General features: G+C 40.6%; 1 protein-coding gene across 4 annotated transcripts; it reads right to left on the bottom strand.

Annotated features, from left to right (window-relative positions):
• Window positions 1-94: 94 nt before the first annotated feature.
• Window positions 95-15,438, bottom strand: LOC121690044. Of its 4 annotated transcripts, none has more exons than XM_042070375.1 (10): window positions 15,329-15,438; window positions 14,365-14,438; window positions 13,791-14,015; window positions 12,430-13,143; window positions 6,053-11,298; window positions 5,640-5,865; window positions 3,219-3,442; window positions 1,980-2,240; window positions 1,174-1,280; window positions 95-702 (listed from the first exon to the last, which is right to left on the bottom strand). In XM_042070375.1, exons 3-10 carry the CDS (start codon window positions 13,857-13,859, stop codon window positions 485-487), a joined length of 7,065 nt encoding a protein of 2,354 aa, XP_041926309.1. In that variant the 5' UTR covers window positions 13,860-14,015; window positions 14,365-14,438; window positions 15,329-15,438; the 3' UTR covers window positions 95-484. The 4 variants fall into 4 exon arrangements, with proteins under 4 accessions (XP_041926309.1, XP_041926317.1, XP_041926301.1 ...); XM_042070383.1 differs by having other exon boundaries at window positions 12,430-13,101; XM_042070367.1 differs by having other exon boundaries at window positions 12,430-13,464; window positions 13,836-14,015.
• Window positions 15,439-22,073: the final 6,635 nt, after the last annotated feature.

Raw genomic sequence — 22,073 nt, 5'->3', positions numbered from 1 at the left:
TTCAACATTTCCAAACAGGAGGGCAGCATCCCACACCTCTTTAGTGCTCATTATTAGGTTCCTGGGGGAAATCAAAGATTATTTTGTCCCTTCACAAAGTCGAGTATGTTTATTTTGTATTGTGATTAAAGCATCATACAAATGGAATATTTCCAGGCCAGTTCTATATCATTTATTAGTGACTGAACAAATTGAAGCTTTAATTTTGGAAGCTTAGCTTGTTTAACTACTTCACTACAACCCCCACATACAACGTGCAGATCAGATATAATCCACACTCAGTAATGCAGAATACTTAAGGGACATTTCAATCAAATTCATTGAGTTCAGTCATCATTGAGGCAAAAAACAAAACAAAACAAAAACGTGTTAAAACACACATTGTGTAATATATTAGTATTAGCACTGAGGAAATTTGCACTATTTCATACTGTACAAGCATGTGCTATTTAATTTCAAAACATTTTCACATTTTCAGTGGGATTCATGGCCTGGAAATGGCCGTCTTTAAAGACCTGTACTCCTGTGTGTTTCGACTCCTATATGCCCCACTGTTTACCCAGGAGTTAAGTCTGTCCTTTACAGTGCCGTCAATGAGGCCTTTGTCATAGTATTTATCTATCATCAGCCTGTAGCCCACTTGATAGTAGTCTGCGCTGTGAACCCTGGGCTGGGTGTTGTGAGGGGTTTGCCGCTGTATTCCTGAAGAGACAAAATAAGTAAATTAGAGTTGACCTTTCACATTTCATTTGTGATGAGCCAATATCATGATACACACAGCATCTTGGTCCACTTCGGTTTAGAATGACATAATCTCAAAATGGAGTTATGTAAAGGATGCCTAACATTATTTAATTTTTTTATTATTATTATTTGAAAAAAAAAAAAAAAAAAACACTTATTCATAGCAACATAATGTGTTTTGGCCATTGAAGTTAGGACGCAAAGTAGCCAGATTCTAGATGTCTCTCATGTGACACGTGGCATTGAATTACTATTAACATGATACAAGTAAACGGAGAGTGCCATTGTGTAATGGTGTGTGGAACACAAATCGAACCCTGTACATGAAAAATTCTGTACATGAGTCACCTTAACCTTCACAGTTATTTTGTCATTACATTTTGAATCAGATACGTATATTATAACAGAGAGCAAATATATCTACATTACCTGCATCCTGTCTGAGCCACTGTGAAGTCTCTGGATGGGCCGTTATGAATGACATCTTCAGGGTTGTTTCCACGTCTCCTTTACTGAGGGCCTGGGACATCTCATTCCTGCACACACATATACACTCATTTACATACAATCCCTGGTGAGAAGGGAGTAAGACAATCACATACTTATCCACACACAACATGCTGTTGGACATGCCTTTAGATTCACATTAAAACATACAGTTAACATGGCATTGTTCCCTTCAAAATGTTTTTGTATTAAAGGAGAAATCCTTTTGAAATCTGACTGTTTTCATTTTTCTTTTTTTCCGTACCGACAGTACTCAGTGACCTCGAGAAACAGAGATCTATTGAAAAATGTCTCCATTAATTAATTAATTAATTAATTAATTCATTAGTTGTATTATTTTTTGCAGAGATCCTGCATTGATAATTGGAGAGTCGATGTCAATGTCTTTTCAAGCACATCTGAAAGGTTATAAATGGGATGAAAGTCATGGGTGGCCAATTAATGTTTGAAAATGGTTCCTCGTATTCCCTGAACCAAGCTATCAGAATATCAGCCCGATGCAACCTGTCATGTCATAGTCACACCATCCATGTACACACTACCATATTCATATAGCCTTTAATTAGTGAAAACATTAAACTGTACTGTAAAATCTAACAGTGTAAAAGTAATTCCAAGGTTTCCTCAAAAAACATAACATTTCGGAGAGACTCTTTCAGCTAGGAAAGAGTGGTGCATTTTACACACACTCTCTCACACACACACACACACACACACACATTACATACCTGCATATCTGAGACTCCGTGCTATTGCCAGTAGTGAGGGCTTGTCTATGATGTTCTTTACGGACCTTCATGCAGAGTAAAAAGTATGGGGACTTATTCAATTCTTCAAAAAGTTTTGGGTTGTTTTTCTGCAATTCTTCCGATAACTGTGGGTTTCTGGCCAAAATCTCTGAGACTTTCTTGTAGCAGTCTTTGGGTGGTATGTGGTCTGCCTCCCTTTTGCGTTGGTTATCTCCAGGCTGTTGATTACGTCCTGTAAGACTAAACACACATGTATTTGTTAGCATATGCGTACATTTGCTTTTACTACTACTACTACTACTACCCATACTAATTCTTACATGACTCTTGCTACTGCAACTGATAATACTACAACTATTACTATTATCAATAATACTACAATTAATACTATTACTATCACCAATAATACTACAACTAATACTATTATTATTGTCAATACTATTACCAATAATACTACAACTAATACTATTACTATTACCAATAATACTACTACTATTACTATTACCAATACTAATCCTGGTAGCAGTAGTAGAGGTAGTAACAGTGGTTCTTTGTGTAATAAAACTGCTGCCTTATTCACATTAAACACAAATCATGTTGCAACTTAAAGTTGAGGCCATTTGGGTGGTGGTAGCTAAGGCTAAGGCACTGGGCTAGCATACAGTAGCATAGTGGCTAAGGAGCTGGGCTAGCATGCAGTAGCATAGTGGCTAAGGAGGTGGGCTAGCATGCAATAGCATAGAGGCTAAGGAGCTGGGCTAGCATGCAATAGCCTGAAAACATGTGGGTTCTTTTCCCAGCTTACACCGTTGTAACCCTTTTAGCAAGCCTTTGTTGCTCTGGGGACAATGGCCCTTGTAATAATTTACGTAAGTCACTTTGGATAAAAGTGTTTGCTAAATGTAAATGTTTATTGTTTGAGGTGTTAAGAACTTTTATTCTTCAATATGTTTATGTCAAAAAGTTTATTCTTCAATATGTTTGAATATATTTAGTATAATAAATATGCATTATGACATATGCAAATGTGTTGATTGTCCATCATTATTTAATTTGATGTGATTTGATTAATAATTGATAAAGAAACTTTACCAAGATGAGATACACGAGTGAAAATTCTGGTAATAAACGATTCCTGTTTTTGTAAGCAGTTCCAGTTTTTTTGTTTTGTTTTTGCTGGCTAGAAAGCGGTTTGATTGATAAAAAAAAAGGCCTTACTCTCCGTGTTCTCCAACCAGGCCGAGATGGAGGTTTTTGCACTCCTCTCGTTGTTCATTTGATAAGGGGCTAGAGTTAATGGCCTCCATGAAGTTGCGTCTGCCTTCCCTTCTTGTCTGCCTTGTTCCTCCACTGATGGTGAAAAGTCCTGGGTTCCTGCAGGATTCCTCATATCCTCTTTGCAGCTTCAGAAGAGGAGCATAGTTTGACATGTTCTGTTGGATCTGAGTGGAGGAACAAATGATGTTGGAACACTTCTATAAAACACCATAACAAATTATATACAAAACAAACTACATTGTGTGCACACAGCCTCAATGTACGACGGAGTATTAGGGCCACACATGAAGAAAAAAAATATTTTTGCCATGGCGAGATTAAACTCGACATGTTGACTTTAAAGTCGACATGTCGACATTAAACTCGACATTTCGAGAATAAAGTTTAAATGTCATGTCGATTTTAATCTCGACGTGTCGACTTTAAAGTCGCCATGTCGACATTAAACTCGACATTTCGAGAATAAAGTTGAAATATCATATCTACTTTAACATGCCAACATTAAACTCGAAATACAGTTTAAACATAGCCTACAGTTTAAGCTATGTAGCCTACATTAACACACAATATATGACATGAATAATATGCTTCAAATAGGTGTTATTTCAGATAGCTTGCAGATATTCAGATAGATTTGTCTGTTAACTAGGTACTCATTGCCGTCATCGTGAAGCGCTGTATCTCGCTGTTATGGAATACCATGCACTATGCCATTTATATAGAATAATACATCCAATGATATAATGTTTCTATACAAAATGATATTTCAGTCTGTTTTACGTAAGGCCACCGCACATCCAAATAACTTCCCTTCATGACCCACAAGCCATCACTCTCCACAGGTTAACATGGCAAAACTAATTTTTCTAAAACTGCTTTTCCATGTCTCACCTGCAATAAATATAGGCTAACACAGATATGTATAGGCCTAAGTATATATACTCTTTTGATCCCGTGAGGGAATATGTGTGCATGTACTTTATGTATGCACTATGTGTGCGTGTGCATGTAGAATAGGCTACATGGGGTTGCCTGGTCGGGAGGATAGCTTCGTCCCTCCAGCAATAGGCTGTTTTGCATCCATTACAAACAAACAAGCAATGTGAAAGTCTAGGATTGGGGAGAGCACTTAGTATGCCTAGTCTAGTGCAAGCATGAAGTTGAACCTTTAGATGAAAAACACTCTAATAATAGCCTACAATAAATAAACCGCTAATGACGTTTACTTTTGACCATCGCATTTATCGCCTGTAACTCCGTGATAAAGACCTAACAGGAAAGTATTTGGCTGAGCAATGGAGGTTAATACCCAGATAGCAAAGGGGTGTTGAATTCACGTTTGTTTGAAGCGGCGGAGGTTGATTCAACGTGGATTCAACGCCCCTTTGCTATCTGGGTATGTTCTATGTTTTGTCCACATGATATAGGCCTATGTCTAATCATTGTTGCACTTGAAGAAAACTGGAATGTTTCATTCGTCCTCCCTTTCAATCGTCCCGAGCGGTCGTTCTCTCTAACTTTAGTCTCAAAATGTTGAGTTTAATGTCGACACGTCGAGATTAAAGTCGACATGATATTTCAACTTTATTCTCGAAATATCGAGTTTAATGTCGACATGGCGACTTTAAAGTCGACACGTCGAGATTAAAGTCGACATTACATTTCAACTTTATTCTCGAAATGTTGAGTTTAATGTCGACATGTTGAGTTTAATCTCGTCATGGCAAAAATATTTTTTTCTTCATGTGTGGCCCTAATACTCCGTCGTATCAATGTCATTCCACCTGTCACCAGTGGATGAAAATCATATTGTATATCATATACCATATCATGAACAAACCAGAATAGGACTATTGGAACAGCACGGAACCCTAGAGGTGTCATTGCAAGATATTTTTTGGTATATATCCAGAAAATGTGCGCACATTTTACTAAATTGTATGCACATTTTACTAAATCGTGTGCTTGTTTTACTAAATAGTGTACTCATTTTACTAAATTGTGCTCTCACAATTTGGCCCAATTTAGTAAAATGTGTGCACGATTTACTAAATTGAGAGCACAATGTAGTAATACGAGTGTACAATGGCCTAAAATGAGCGCACATTATATCGATACACAAGAATATCTTGCAATGACACCTCCTGGGCTCCGTAGAACAGAACATTTTTGGAACAGAACATTTTCCATAATCCACAGCTTTCTACAATTGGCCAGTGCTTTTTAGGTAATATACTACTCATGGAATTCTTACCAAACACAAAAAGGGAACATGAAATTGTATAAATGAACGTCAAGAATCCTGAACAGTATTGATTTCAAGTTGTTCACGAGGCAGGCATCAACCTCCCACTATCTTACCTCCTGGTGTACCTCACTACGAAGCTTTGATGCGTCTCTTCGTAGATCATTGACATCTTTTCGGCCATGACTGGTTGCCTGAGCAACAGCATGGAATAAACAGTTCTGTCCATCTGAAAGAACTTGGCTAAATGTGCCATCTGCATTCAGAACCTCAAAATGGCCACTATATGGTTGATGTTCACCACGGATCCTTCGACTTAAAGATGGCAGAACACCCTTTCTCCTGTGGAAAGATTTTATTTTGTTTAGGGATGGATTAAATACAAAAACATGTATTTATTTTTTGAGCGTAAAAATGTAGGAAAACATCAACATGTTGTAACAGGGATCATAAATAATCAAATACATTCATACTGCATATCTTATGATCATACATTTTCTGATAACAAAAAGGTGTTAAAAGGGCTTACTGTTGTGATGTGTCCTTTTCCTTAACTAGTCGAAGTGTTACATCTCCAGCTGATTTATCTTTCCCTTGGTAGCGCTCCTCAGAGAGTGGTTTTCCGTGTTCATCGGTAATAATGATGCGGATGCCTTTGCCATCGAGCATGTCACTCTTTGTGAGAATGTGAAGATCAAGCCCAGTGGCAGGTTTCTCCGAGCTGCTAAGACCCTTTGCATAGTGTGACAATTCACTTTTCTCATTGGTGGATAAGGACTTAGCTGGTGCCTGGCAGGCCATTCTCATTTTGTGATTTTTCTTCTGTTCATCAAAAAATGGCTTTGTTGTATGTCTACCAAGGACATTCTCAACACATCTACCAATTTTGTGGTTCACCATTGAACCAGTAGTTCGAGAAGCAATGGAAGTTATGTGTGCCACAAAAGCATCAACTAATGCTTCAGACACACTGTTGGCAATTGTGTGGATGAATTTTTGTTTAAGACGCTTCACATCTTCTAACTCCTGTCTTCCATCTGTAACATACTGCTCGTGCTTTTGATTGTCCATCTGTGTCAGTAATTGAGGAACAAGTTGGTCGTTTATGATGCCTTCTGTTGGAATTGCTTTGACCATCTCAATAACTGATGTGGTGTACTCGGCTGCAAGCAAAACTCTACTGACGGTTAACAATACCCCTGATGCCTTTTGTCTCTCCAGAACACGCAAGGCAGAATGGCTCACTTGGGAGAGGACACTGATTACTGTACGTACATTTGTGAGATCGGTCACTAGTTCTGGGATGACCTGAGTTGACATATGTGTGACTGATTCCTCAAGCCTCTTCTCACATTGGGGGTCAATTGTAAATTCATCTGGCCTTGTTTGGATCACTTCCTTTGGAATCTCCTGGCAAATTAAATGAGCGAGAGACTCATCCAGGCATCTGTTAGCTCTTAGTAATGAGGAGACTTTATTTTTGAACGCCGTCCTAAATATCTTTTTAAAGGCAGCCTTGAACCCTTTATCCATAGCATAGTTCACAGCAGCAAGTACTCCTTGCTTCCCTAGTTCCTGAATGGCATACTTTGCTGCTTGCTTGGCTGCCTGCTTCACTACAATAGATGTTGCTGACTTGGCACCACTTGCTATGGCCTTGGCCCCAATGCGAGCTGAAGACAGAACATTAATTCCACCACAGACCAGAGATATTCCAATGCTGATACTCTTGGAGACGGCCCACTCGGACCAACTAAAATTCCCTGTAACCATTCCGATAATGCCGCTGATCATGTCCGACACCCCCTCACTGATTAAACCCAAACCGAAATTTGTAGCCGCACCAGATGTAAAGGCTAGGACCAGTGCACCAGCTACCACTTGCAGGACACCGATGAATACACAGATGAGAGCCTGATAGGAAAATTGTGGCTTCTCTTTTATGGTAAATACAATTTTTAAACCATATTGGTGCATTTTCTCGAGCTCATTTTCTGTGATAAAATCTGTTTCTGCCAGGAGACGGGATACGGAGGATTCTTCTGTGATGGCATCTTCTCCTTTGGCCACAACTTGTGTTAGCATGCCCAGCGCATTCTCAATGTAATTTTTCCAAAATTGAAAGATATTCATCCTTACTTGCATTTGTGTTAAGAAGTTAGCATTTTCATGGTGGGATCTAAAACTATTTTGTCTAGAGAGATTGCAGAAAATCATAGTGTTTGTTGTTTCCATCAGAAACACATCAACTAAACTCTGTGCTTCCTTAAGTAGCTGTTCTGCCTCGGCTTTGTAGCCGTCTTCACGGAGGTTGATGGCAACATATGCCTTGTTATAAAGAGCTATAGCACTGTAAAATTGATCACATTCAGCAGTGCACTGCCAGTATGCCTTTGCTCCATAACTTACTCTCTTATTCAAGAGGTGCAGGTCAGTTCTGCTTGCTGCCTGCTTGATATAATCATGGAGGTTAGTGCTTTTCCCCCGAAGAAGTGAGTTACTCCTGTGTTCTAACTGTCCTCTAAGATCTTGCATTAACTCATAAATGTCTTCGTCCACTTTGGCCCTGCGGATGCTCTTTTTATGTTGATTGAGCCATAAAGCCCATGATTGCTTCAGTGCACTGACTGCAGGGTGATAATCAAATTTATTACGATAGCTCTTGAAACACTCAGGAACATCATCTATGTTCATGTCATGACAACTCAGCCTCTCTGTGTGTGTGTACTTCTTGCGGAACTCCTCTAAAAATCCACAAAATGTTGAGAACAGTTCTCTTTTAAAGTGAATGACACGGAGCTCATCTTCTTCCATATAGTGTATGTGGTGCAGCTCCCGCTCTTCTCTGAGCTGCCTCATGACATCAACAGACTGGCCTTGGTACGCAGGCTGAAGCTGCTCTTGGTTGAGGATCATATGTACCATGCCTGGGTTTCCTTTGCGGGCAGTGCGTCCAAAGACCTGCTTCTCTACACGTTGGCTGTTTGGAAAATATGTCAGAAGCACAAAGAGACCCCCACGTCTGTTGACCTCTGGTTGGACTTGTATGTCTGTCCCACGTCCAGCAAGGTTTGTAGCAATAATGATATCTCCTTCGCTGAATGCTTGTTGCTCAATTTTATGCTTCCCGCTGATTGTGTACATGATGATTGGATGTTTCTCCTGGGTTTTCATTGCACTGTGTAGTTCATTGGCTGTATTGATATCCTCACATACAACAAGAACAACCTGTCCTCTGTCTGCAACTTTCCATGCAGTTTCACAGATTTTCTGAATCCACAGTTCCTTTCCTCCTGGCACCTGGACTGCTGGGATCTCAACCACCTTCTTTCGGCGGTGGGTTGGCATCACATAGCTCTTCGTCTCATAATGCCGGTATAGAAAACCTTTCTCAGCATCACCTCCTAATGTTCCTGTGACCCCAAATACACCTTCACCTGTGAGGTACCTTTGAAAGTAGTGGATGTTTGACATGTAGTTAGTCATAGTGGTCAGAGGTGAGATGGCCAGTTGGTGCTTCATCTCCAAAAACTGCTGGAGGCCTTCCAGCCATGATCTGCTCTTCTCCAGCACCCCATTAGACATGTCCACAGGTATGATGGCATCATACTGATGAATGTCACGGTCACCCTCCTGTTTTTTGTCACCCTCACGGGATTTCTCGATCATGTACTCCCTGCCCTCCACCATCACAATGGCCGTAAGCGCCTTTTGGATAAATAGTTGCAAATGCTGCTCTGTGTATTCCTTCAGAAAAGCTGGAATCACAATGAAATCTCTGAATTTATCAATGTTCTTTGGATCACATTGGTCTGAATACTTTATTTTTGACTTCACATTGTCAACAGTCCAGGAAATTAAATCATTTTCAGGTATTATTTGACATGCGCAGCCCTTATCAAGGAGAAGCAGTCTGACTTCATCCTTTGAAAAGTTTGGACATACAATGTCTTCATAAACAGCAGCTTTATTGTCAACTACTGAGAAATATTCAATCGAGTCACCTTTGCCCACTTCATTTGCAAACTCCCTCAGTACTTCATACTGTTGGTCTGGTCCGATTTTGATCATGATGTTCTCCAGTGCTTTCCACTTAGCATCCCTAAAGTCCTGGTTTGCATCCTCATCTCCCATATTATGCTCAGCCTGCACCAACTCATCAATCTCATTCTGTGAGTAGAACCCAAGTTTCACTCCAAGTTGGAGTATATCCAGGGTGGAAAAGTCCTCAGATTCATAGACACCCAAAGCAGACATTGCAGTCTTGTAGAAGAGCTGGGGTGCAGTGATCCAATGGATCTCACCAGTCTCTTGCATTTCTATTTGTCGACATGCGGACACCATGGCCCAAATGCCCGCAAGCACCTGCTCTATGTGCATCAGACCACTATCGTCATCAGACAAATATGTTGTTGAATCTCCATTGTCCAGTGTCATATGGTCAACTTCATCTACAATTACCATGTCAAACTTTCTAGTTCTCCTGGTTTTTTTATCATCAAACTCTTGTCTCAATATGTCCGCAGCAAAGTCAACAACTGTTCCGTAAACTATGTCCTTTTCGTATGCATGCTCATGATTTCGCAACACAGCTGATGTCAAACCAAACATTGAATAAAAGGCACACCATTCCTTGTGGTCACGGACAGCCAGGACAGGAGAGCTTGTCACAATGTCTGGTTTAAGTCCGCGGATGGCTTGTATTGCAGCAAACATGGCTAAAATGCATGTCTTTCCTTCCCCTGTGGCTATTTCTAAGAGACAGCCCTTTTCTCCTCTCGCCCGTGGCAACAGCAGTAGAAGGACGGATGCCAGCTGAGTAAGTCTAGGGACGTAGCCTTGGACCTCAGCATCAGGATGCCAGAGTCCTCCTGTATTCCACCAATGTCTTCTAGTCCTGCACTCCCTTACAGCAAGGGACATTGATACACACATTTTCCAGAGACACGCAATGTCAGGATTATGAAAATCCATTGAGCATATCATGCTTTTCACTTCACAAATTTGGTCTTTACTTAATCTTGTTTTATCAGACACTTTGAGCAGCTCGCTTTTAACATATCTAAGCACATTCTCTATAATGGTTAGCATATCCTTTGGGTACTTTGCTTCTCTCATTTCACTAATCAGTGTATCAATGTCTTTATCAATTTCTTTCCCCGCCTGCAGGTGTAGGTAGTACACTGGCTTTGCTTCATTGATAGCACTTACAGCAGAATCATAGCTCAGTCTGTACGTTAGCACAGTTTCCAAAATGGCTGTGACTTGGTCCCTTGGGCTCTTTGTAGTATTTTGCAGAAAAGTGATTATCTCAGTTGGTGTCCAGATGTTATTGAATAGGATGTGGCCAAGAATAACACTGCTTTCTGATGTAAGCGGTGATTCAGATGCAGTGAATCTGTAGAAAATCTTCTCAGCCAGGTCAGAGTTTTCCTTTAATAAATATGTCAGTAAACTGAGAAGAAAGTCACATTCCCTACCTAATGAGAGTTGGGAGAAGCCATCATCATCATCATCATCATCAGAATCCACTGTCAGCTGCAGCATGGCCTTGACCACATTCAGTTGCTCAATAAGGGTCAGGTCTTCAGAGCCTATAGTCTGGTCTATGGCCAACAGAGAGGAATAGGGGAGATGATCCCCTCCAAAATACTGAATCATTAGCTCATTCTGAAGAACCTTCATCCTCTTCTCCAGATTCTGAACTTTAACATCTTCACTTTCAATGACATCAAATTCTGACAGGAGGACATCAAACATCTGTCCCACCAGAAGCTGTATAACATTGAAAACATACTAATTAACATCATTTGGTCATACAATCATGTTTAAAATAAGTATTCCTTTACATAAAAATCCCATTCAAAATATTTCAAATTATGAAATGAACTGTATGAATTATGTGGAGACATAAACAGTGTAATGCAGTGGTCCCCAAACTACGGCCCGCCACCTCATTTTAGGTGGCCCCCCAAAACATGTCCGTGGTATATAGGATCTGGCCCACAGGGGAGTACGACATCATCAAACTATAACCTCCGTAATTTCCCCCATTCATTCTCTATGGCGGGTCTTAACAGTACACATGTAATACTCTTTTTGTCCACTGGTGGTTGTTTTGGCGCTGTTTCTCGTTTGCCATCGAAAACGGAATGAAATGTATAGTAGGCCTACCTGCAAACAATGTAAGAGGCCTCTGCTGACTGAATCAGTGCTCAAAGTATTCTAAAAATGTATCAATTAATTTTTAATAACTAACTAACTTCTATTCAAGTCATAATTCTGGAACTTTCTGGTATAATTATTTATATTTTTTATTCACTCGTTCAAATGTTCATACAGAGTTCACAAAGTTCTCATCAGGTGAGTGAAAGTTAGAATGGTGGTTATTTCAGATGTTTCTGCCACCACTTCATAAAACTCATAGTTTGAGAACTTTAAATTATTTGTAGGATATTGCTTGTTCACAACTTGAGCTGTGTATGCAAAGTTCAGAGTTCAAAATATACTTTTGGGACTCCCTGCTTATAGTTTTGAGAATGCTATTATTAGTATTATTTCATTTGAGCTACATTTTACACTGATATGGCATGATGGCAATATAAACACAGATAACAATGGTATTAAATTGCAATAGCCTATAGATTAAATGTAATGGAATATTCAACTAAGGTAGACTGCCTTTGTTCACAGCGCTAAGCTATTTATGGTTACTGATATACTCTGAGTCTCTGGCCCTCTCTTAGAGCCAGGCATAGTGAGCTGGCCCTCGGAAGAAAAAGTTTGGGGACCACTGGTGTAATGTAATGAGTTGCAATGTATTTTTGTTCCTATGGCCTCTAGCGAGCAGTCTGTTTATGTAGGATGTAATAGGACTATTACTTTCTATTGAGTGAATGAACACACCTGTTGTTCCTGTTGTTCATCCCACTTTTGCACTCGTCTTAGCTGTTCTTCCCAGTCTTGCCCTCGTCTTAGCTGTTCATCCAACTCTTGTTGTCTCACATGTTTTTCCCACTCTTGGTGTTGTCTTAAATGTTGTTCCCATGTTTGCTCTTGCATCAGCTGTTCTTCCCCCTCTTGCCCTAATAGCAGCTGTTCTTCCCAATCTTGTCCTCGTATCAGCTGTTCTTCCCATTCTTGCACTCCTCTCTGTCGCTCATTTAGGTCTTGCTCACATTTCTGCTGTTCTATTAGTTCTTCTCTTTGTCTAAGCTCTTCGCTTAATCCTTGTGCTCCTATATGCAGTTGTTCTGACTCATATCTCAGCTGTTCTTGATGCTCTTGGTCTTGATTCATCGGATGTCTTAGTACTTTCATTTGTCTTAGTGATTTTTTTTGTTTTCCCGATCCTGTACGCTGCTCATGATGCTCTTGCGTTAGTCTCTGCTGCTGTTCTGCTCCCTCTGTGGGCCACTCCTGTTGACGTCTCAGCTGTTCTCTTTGCTGTTCTCTGTGATGTTGATGTCTATGCTGTTCTGCTCCCTGTGTGGGCCACTCCTGTTGACGTCTCAGCTGTTCTCTTTGCTGTTCTCTGTGATGTTGATGTCTCAGCTGTTCTGCTCCCTGTGTGGGCCACTCCTGTTGATGTCTCAGCTGTTCTGCTCCCTGTGTGGGCCACTCCTGTTGACGTCTCAGCTGTTCTCTTTGCTGTTCTCTGTGATGTTGATGTCTCAGTTGTTCATGTTGCTCTTGTTGCAGCTGTTGTACTTGTGCTCTTCTATGCAGTCTCAGGTGTTCTAGTTGTTCTCTTAGTTCATTTGATTGTCGATGCCGTTCTTGCTCCCATCTCTGGCGTTCTCTTGGTTTTTGTCCATGTCTCTGGCATTCTCTTAGCTCTTGTTCAAATCTTTGAGATTCTCTTAGTTTGTGTTCTGGTTTCTGTTGTTTTCTTAGTTCTTGCCCATGTCTCAACTGTTCTTGACACTCTTGCTCTCGTCTCTGCTAGTCAAATAGAAATACATTTATTAGCATATCTCGTCATATGCACTGTTGTCAAAGCAATATAAATATAATGCTATGTCATATAAAAGAGACGGATAACAATCAGTATCTAAGACAACTGGGAAGGGACACACAAACACAAGCACGTTGAATATAGCTCATTACAAGTTGGGTCGGGTATACTCCACCTTGGAGTGAGTCTGTGTAGGTTGGGTGGTGCTCTGATACTCCACCTTGGAGTGAGTCTGTGTAGATTGGGTGGTGCTCTGATACTCCACCTTGGAGTGTCTCTGTGTAGACCGGGTGGTGCTGTGATGCTCCACCTTGGAGTGTGTCTGTGTAGGTTGGGTGGTGCTGTGATACTCTACCATCCACTGTCCTCTCCTTTGCATTTCTGGTCGTTCCTCTTGTCTCCGCTGACGTCCTTGTCCTCCATGTTGTTCTCTCCACTCTTGCTCACGCCTCAGCTGCTGTTCACGCTCCTCCTCTCGTCTCTGTTCTCTTCGTTTTAGTTTACATATGTGGCATTGTCTCAGGTCAGAGGTCGACTGCCAAACAAACAAACAAACAAACAATCAATTAATCAATCAATCAATCAATCAATCAATTAATTAATTAATCAAAAAAACAAATACATGTTGCTAGATTAATAAATTAAATTAAATTTCATGCTGCACACATGTTAAGGTTTCCCTTTGGCCTGCAATAATGCATGATTGGTTTCTTGTGTGTGCCTGATTGATATAGCAATACATGTTTTATATTAATTGATCTTGAACATTGTACTGTTCACACACAAGAACTGTGTACTTGAACTGGACTGATCAACTGACATATTTGACATAGAATAAAGTCCAATGATTCCAGATCTTAACTGTAGCCTGCATAAGCGCTTACCTCTGCTTCTATGCAGAAATGCCATGCAGTGTCCTTGGATATTTACTCCCCATGGTTCACTCTGGATGGGAAATCTATAATGAATGTCATACAGATAATACAAATGATGAATGGAAAATTACACTGTGGTTACCTAGTGGCATTATATGTTAATGTTGCGGGGATAAATGACAGTTTATGCTAACATTGTGATGAGTGAAAGTTGTGTTAAATTGCAGCAAACCAAACAATACACAACTGCCAAACCGGCTAAACTACCAACACCAACAGAAAGCTGTGCACATCAAAGATTTAAAACTTTACCAAACGTGAATCAACACAAACACATGGAACATTTTTTAATCAGGGAGGGACACAGTGTGTGAGTGTATATGCGTATGGGTGCATCTGTGTTTGTGTGTGTGAAGTCTCTCTCCCTGCAGTACAGATTACATTAGTAATATAGTGAGTACCGTCATTTCCCAACTATTAGCCATGGCTTATACTGTACATTGATTTTGAAACATTTCCTCAGCTATGAGGTTAATACACAGGCAGTTAATATGTTTTTGTTTCTTTTACCTGGCATAAAACACTGTCCTGCGGCTTTTACACAATGTGGCTAATACACAGGAAATTACTGTAGTGAGTCCTATCCTAAATATAGCAAGAAGGGAAATGGTTCATCACAGCTTCCCCACAAGGTTGATCATTATAACACTGTTAAAATAATTATTCCCCACAAGGTTGATCATTATAACACTGTTAAAATAATTATTCCCCACAAGGTTGATCATTATAACACTGTTAAAATAACTATTCCAGCAGTTATCTGGGATTGGAACCAGAACAAAACTGCATTTTCTGTATTTTGTGGCTATACTGCACTGCTCATTATAACATTGAGCCAAAAAATATAGAGACGGCAGTGTGTTTGTGTGTTGATATTGTGTCTTTGTGTGTTTTTAAATAGAAGTATACTCACAAGTGTAGTTTCTTGGGTTTAAACTGAAGCACTGGGTCCTTGGAGGCGCTGGTGCTGTACTGTGCTGTGCTGTACCATGCCCTAGCCATGCCCAGAACACCAACAAGGCAGTGAATCACACGGGACATTTATGCATTTCCCGGCGGTGTTTTCCAGATGAAAAAAAGAAGGCACTCGACCAATCAGTGACCTGTGTGGGAATGGGGGCTGCGCGTGGACGGGTGACTCAGAGAGACTCCAGCCACTGGAGATCCTTGGACACGTCTGTGTTTAGATTTACACCCCAGATTCCTTTCCCAACCATGTGACTTCTCAGCAGTCACGGCAGTTCAGGAAACGCTTATGTACTAGGCCTACTGTCACTGGAAACATCTCTCTCTCTCTCTCTGTGTGTCTGTGTGTGTGTGTGAGAGAGAGAGAGAGAGAGAAAGAGTATGTGTGTGAGTGTGTGTGAGAGAGTAGAGTATGAGTGTTCTTGAGTGTGTGTGTGTGTGTGAGAGAGAGAGAGAGTGAGTGTGTTCTTGAATGAGTTTGTGTGTGTGTGTGTGTCTGTCTGTGTGTGTGAAAGAGTGTGAGAGTGTGTTCTTCAGTGTGTGTATGAGAAAGTAGAGCATGAGTGTTCTTGAGTGTGTGTGTGCGCCTGCACTCTAAAAAACATTGGGTTAAAACAACCCAATTTCAACCCATCCTCTGGGTAAATAGTGGTCGAGCCCAGCACTGAGTTATATTAGCCCCGAAAATTGGGTTGTTCGGTCAACCCAATGAGTTGGGTTGATAGTCTAACCCAAACATTGGGTTATCGTAACAAAACTGTTAGGTTAAACCTACATAATTGTTGGGTAGGCTCTCTTATACAAGCCAGGATTTATATTATTTTCACTGTCATTTCTGGGTTATGCTGACCTAATTTATGGGTTATTCTAAGTATCTTATTTTTCTCCTTAATCCAATCACTATTAATTGATAATAATTCAAATAAATGTTTGCAAATCATTAATGTTACAATATAATGTTTTATAATCCATCCAATGGGCAACAATAGCCATGCAATGAAATAAAACAGTTCGACATTTATTTATTTGGCAGTTTATTTTTTGAACAGATAGCTAGAAAAAGCTTGTGATACTTCCATGAAGGCAGGCAGATTCCACCGTCCGTTTTAGGGATCACCCCTGTGAATCAAAGGGGGAAAAAAGAGTGCATTAATCACTGTTATTTACAGAACTTTATATCAAGATTTTCATGAACCATTATCATTGAATGATGTTGACAAACATTAAAAATCCACCAGGAGACAAAATATTAGCGCAACACACTCGGAAACCATGACCACCTATGGAGTTATAATAACTTGTAGCTTCTAATTCTAGATGCTAACGTTACCGGGTAACGTTATCTAAATGACTGTCTGATACTACAACCAGAGCCCGTCTTCTCTGCTACAACCAAAAACTATATGAAGCTACCCTGAATGAATTAATAAGATGTTGTTTGCCATTATTATTACCGTACGTGTGGCTTGTGAAGAGACTAACATTACTTCAACCAAAGATTCTTGATTACTAGCTTTAACCCTCTCTGCTTCAACTGTGTTGGCTAATATTAGCATCTAGCTGACAAACGTTAGCTGCAACCATAGTCTAGGCTACAACCACCACAAAGCATATTTAATTAACATTGATGCTAGCTATATGGTCTGCTAATGTTAACCAGCTTGGTATGCTCATTTTAGTTCGTTGTAAAAGTTCGTTTTGTTTCTGTCAGCAGTTCATACCCAGTGAACAAAGAACTGTGTTTTTATGAGTCTGTCTTTGTGTATATTTAACATGAACAGTAATTGTAAGTTAATGTTAGCTAGCGTTAGTTAGCATGAATAACACAATTGTTAACCTGTTTGAGGCTGAATGAAATTGGCAGGCAGAATATCCATTCATATCATGAAGGGTAGCTTCTACATCTCTGGGTGGACTTTTAAAATCCGTCTGGATAAAACATTTTTAAAAAAGTTAAAGATACATACCTTACGAAATCGCCTGATTTCCATTGCATGCTGGCAACTGGTGGACTGGACGGTTGGAAGAATAACAATGTTTTTTCAAACTCTCAAATAACTATGCAGCTGTGTTAAAGTCACCCAGGTGCTGGGTAGTGTACTCCACGTCAGGTGGGAGAGAGGAGGGGCGCTGTCCTAAACAATCAACCCAACAAGCTGGGTTACAGAAAATAACCCAACATGAGTAAAAACAACCCCACAAAATGCCCTGACACCCTCAACCCAGCGTTTGGGTTGAGAAAATAACCCAGTATTTTTTAGAGTGTGTGTGTGAGTGTGCATGAGAGAGTAGAGTATGAGTGTTATTCCGTGTGTCTGTGTGAAAGAGTGTGAGTGTTCTTCAGTATGTGTGAGTGTGTCTGTGTGTGTGTGTGTCTGTGTGAAAGAGTGTGAGAGTGTGGGTGTTCTTCAGTGTGTGTGAGAGAGAGTAGAGTAGGATTGCTCTTCAGTGTGTGTGTGTGTGTGTGTGTGTGTGCGTGTGTGTGTGTGCGTGCGTGTCTCTAACCCTTGATCCATGTTACTCTAATTCTCTCCAACTCTAACTTGCCCCAGTGAAGGATTAGGGCATGTCCTTTTGCACAAAGGGGTTCTGTGTTTTGAAATGTAGAAGAACCTAGAGTTGTTTCCGAGATTGAAATTAGATGACAGTAGCTAATTTCATATGTCAACATGAACTATTCCCAGGGCCTAGACCAAAAATAAATAAGTATAAGTATATATACTCTTTTGATCCCGTGAGGGATTTGGTCTCTGCATTATATCGGTGAATTAGTGAAACACAAACAGCACACAGTGAACACACAGTGAGGTGAAGCACACACTAATCCCGGCACAGTTAGCTGTCTACATCAACAGCGGCGCTCGGGAAGCAGTGAGGGGTTAGGTGCCTTGCTCAAGGGCACTTCAGCCATGCCTACTGGTCGGGGTTCAAACCGACAACGCTCCAGTTACAGGTCCGAAGTGCTAACCAGTAGGCCACGGCTGCCCCTAAATAAATGAATAAATGCTTATTGCTACCCCCTAAAATCGGATGTTGAGTGGATTGGAGATCCTCCATGCTTGGCAATAGACCCTTTCAGCAATAAAAACATGCGTGGCAGTACAATGGCACAGTGAAGTTGGGACAGATAGGACTGCTGTTTTCTTAACCTTGGTTGTGAAAAGGTTATCCTCTGGAATTAAGTGGAATAATAATGTCTTTATAATGAGTTTTTATATATAGAATATATATTTCCCCTTGGGGATCAATAAAGTATCTATCTATCTATATACAATATATAATATAATAATGAGGTTTTTGTTTGTTCATATCACAATGATACAGTGATACACAGTATACAATTTTGCTTGTGTCATATTCATGAGATGTTGGCCTCTCTAATGATGGTCCCATGGGAGCATGTTAACAACAATATCAATAAATAATAATGTTTTCAAATCCTACAATTTGACTCTTTAGCGCTGTGATACAGCATACTTTAGTGCTGTGATACAGCAATCAGATATCATGAGGCCTACTTTAGAGTCACATGAGAATAATAATGAGGCTTTTTTCAATTTCATTTGACATGTCTGAATATCCACCACTAGATGGCACAACAGACATGAGACTGGGAGAAATGAGAGGTGTTGAAGGGTCTGGCATGTGTGTTGGGGGGGATTAATGGGGTGTTTGGGAGAGGAGGTGTACCTGTGTGTGTTTTGTTTTTGGGGGAGAGGAGGGATGATGAAATGGTGTGTGTGTGTATGGGGGTTAAGTGTGCGTGTGTGTGTGTGTGGGGGGGGGGGGGGGGGGGTACCTGTTTGTGTGAGTGAAGGGGTTGTTGCTGTGTTTGTGTGTGTGTGGGGTGTGCGGGGTTGGGGGCGTTAAAAAGGTGTGTGTGTGTGTGTGTGTCCGGGGGGGGGAGTACCTATGTGTACATATCCATAAACATCCATAGGTGGGGCTAGACAATGAAACCAGAAAAGAGTCAATGTACCTTTTTAACAGTGTTTTCCCACAGTTTTCAACAGTTTTTTTTTTTCAAAATCTGACAGTAGTGGTACGGCTTGGGTCAGTCATGATGGTTTCCGCCCTTAGACTGTTGCTTTTGTTCACACGTCTGCATATGCCATTATCTACAAAAGCCTTTCTTTACCCTGTGGCTACTGAGCTCCATGTCACTAAGAGTAGCATTGTGTTGCCCAGGGATTTCACATCCTCTTCAAACATTACCTTGCCTATCTGACCCGTACAGTTGGTGAGATGGATGGTGATCAGATATGGTGTTGCTGACCGGGGACTTATTTCACTTCCACCTTGAACTTTCCCACGTCTCTTTGCATCACTCGAACCACAGAGTGACCTGACAACCAATCAAGGGCAACTGTTTGGTTTTGGTCCTGCCAATGCAGTAATCAGTCCTCCCATGTCTCTGTGTGATTGGTGGATCAATGCAGTAATCGGTCCTCCCATGTCTCTCTGTGATTGGTGGACCTTTGCAGACAAAGACACACCTACAGATGCATATCTGATTGTAGCCTCGAACAGATACATCTAAGCATCTGTATACAGGAGCGCAAGCACAAACTTTACTCTGGAACAATTCTAGTGAAAAAGTGTGTGAAAACAGCACATGTGCAAAACCATTTGAGCAGAGTAGGTCCACACTGAGCATTCAAGACGTGAAGAGATATTATACATATATGTATGTTTGACTTACAGAAAACATTAGCATGGCAACTGAGTCCAAGAATAAAGGTAAGTCTATTATGGAATGGAATGTGTGTGTGTGTGTGTGTGTGTGCGTGTGTGTGCATGTGTGTGTATGCACATGCGTGTGTGTGTATATATGTGCATGCTTGTGTATGTGTGTGTGTGTGTGTGTGCATTCATGTGTGTCAAATTGTAATCCTATGTACACTTAAACATATTTGAGTATTTGTATTAGTGGGCTTGATGTTAGCACTACCAGTCCATTTATATGTGCATGCATATGTAACCAGATTGGTCTGAAGTAGCGTTGGTTCATTTGTGTGTCACAAGGGTGCTTATTGCAACGTTGGCACGGCAAGATGTCCATACTAGTGCAACAGTAATTTTCATGTCGTAATGTCGCTTTCGATGTGAAGGATCACAAGAGAAGAAAACCTGGCTGCTCCCATCATCAACTGCAGCCCGTTCCTTATATTGTTGTTTTGTGTTATTTAAATTATTTTTAAAATATCTGGTCATGCCAGACGTATTTCACTCATTTTTGAAACAATGCAATTACCCGTTTCCATCAGGGGGGGCAGTGCTCCCCTGCCCCCCCACTAACTCTGCATATGCTTGTGCCCCTAAGACTAGCGTTATAAGTATTAGCGGTTTGCGATAAAACTAGTCACATTCTATTAGCATGAAAACAAATCCCAGAGAACGGGCGAACTCGGTACACGGTGTTATTAACCCCTAGGTTAATTTTGTGCCGGAATTGTCCTTTAAGAATCTGAACTCTTCATACAGTATGAATATGTATTCTTCAGGAACTAAAATGTGTCTTTAGGGATTAATCAATGACTGGTGTGCATCTTTTATATCAGGTCAAAAAGTTTGCACCTGACCTGCAGTCCCATTTGCTGTGGATCATTACTTTTTACCCCTTTTTTTACCCTATTTTTCTCTCATATCTAATGAATGGTGATGGTCACAGTCAGAAGACACCGTCTACTGCCTCCTGCAGGTGAGGAGTTTCTCTGGTGTACTTGCATGTGAATTGGTGACCATCCCAAAGCATTCCCGTTCATTCCTTGTCCATTGCAATAAAACATTAAACATTTCTAAACATTAAATAATGAAACAAAAATAATGAGTTTAGTATAAACATTAATGTCATTATATATCCTCAGTTCCCTGTTTAAAATACATTCTTATTCCGTAGAGTATTTCATGAGTGTAATCAATCCTCACCACACTTCACACTGCAGTAGAGTATTTCATGAGTGTAATCAATCCTCACCACACTTCACACTGCAGTAGAGTATTTCATGAGTGTAATCAATCCTCACCACACTGCAGTAGAGTATTTCATGAGTGTAATCAATCCTTACCACACTTCACACCCTTACCACACTTCACACTGCAGTAGAGTATTTCATGAGTGTAATCAATCCTCACCACACTTCACACTGCAGTAGAGTATTTCATGAGTGTAATCAATCCTCACCACACTGCAGTAGAGTATTTCATGAGTGTAATCAATCCTTACCACACTTCACACCCTTACCACACTTCACACTGCAGTAGAGTATTTCATGAGTGTAATCAATCCTCACCACACTTCACACTGCAGTAGAGTATTTCATGAGTGTCATCAATCCTCACCACACTGCAGGGGCTGGACGGGCCTCGGCTCCAGTGTCTCTCTGTGCTGGGCTCGTCAGACCAGATCTTCCACGTATCACGACAAGACAGAGCATGGAGCTCCCTCCACGATGTACGTCACTATTTACCTACATCACAGACAGATGGAGTATGGAGCACCCTATGAACTGTAAGTCAGTATTTAGCACAGTTATGCTGTATGTCAATTTGTATTCAGTTTGCACATCTCGGTGTCTTGTGAGCCATGGGGAGCACAGTGAGTCGGGAGGATTGTCAAAGTGTCCTTGAATAAAAATGACTCTCAACCCCAATCTGCTTCTGATGAACAGGTTGGTGCCTTGTATGAGAGC

The sequence above is a fragment of the Alosa sapidissima genome, chromosome 2, assembly GCF_018492685.1.
Source record: "Alosa sapidissima isolate fAloSap1 chromosome 2, fAloSap1.pri, whole genome shotgun sequence".
In the NCBI taxonomy this organism is placed as follows: domain Eukaryota; kingdom Metazoa; phylum Chordata; class Actinopteri; order Clupeiformes; family Clupeidae; genus Alosa; species Alosa sapidissima.
The sequence above is the reverse complement of the archived record's forward strand: the minus strand, read 5'-3'. Positions and strand labels throughout refer to the sequence as shown.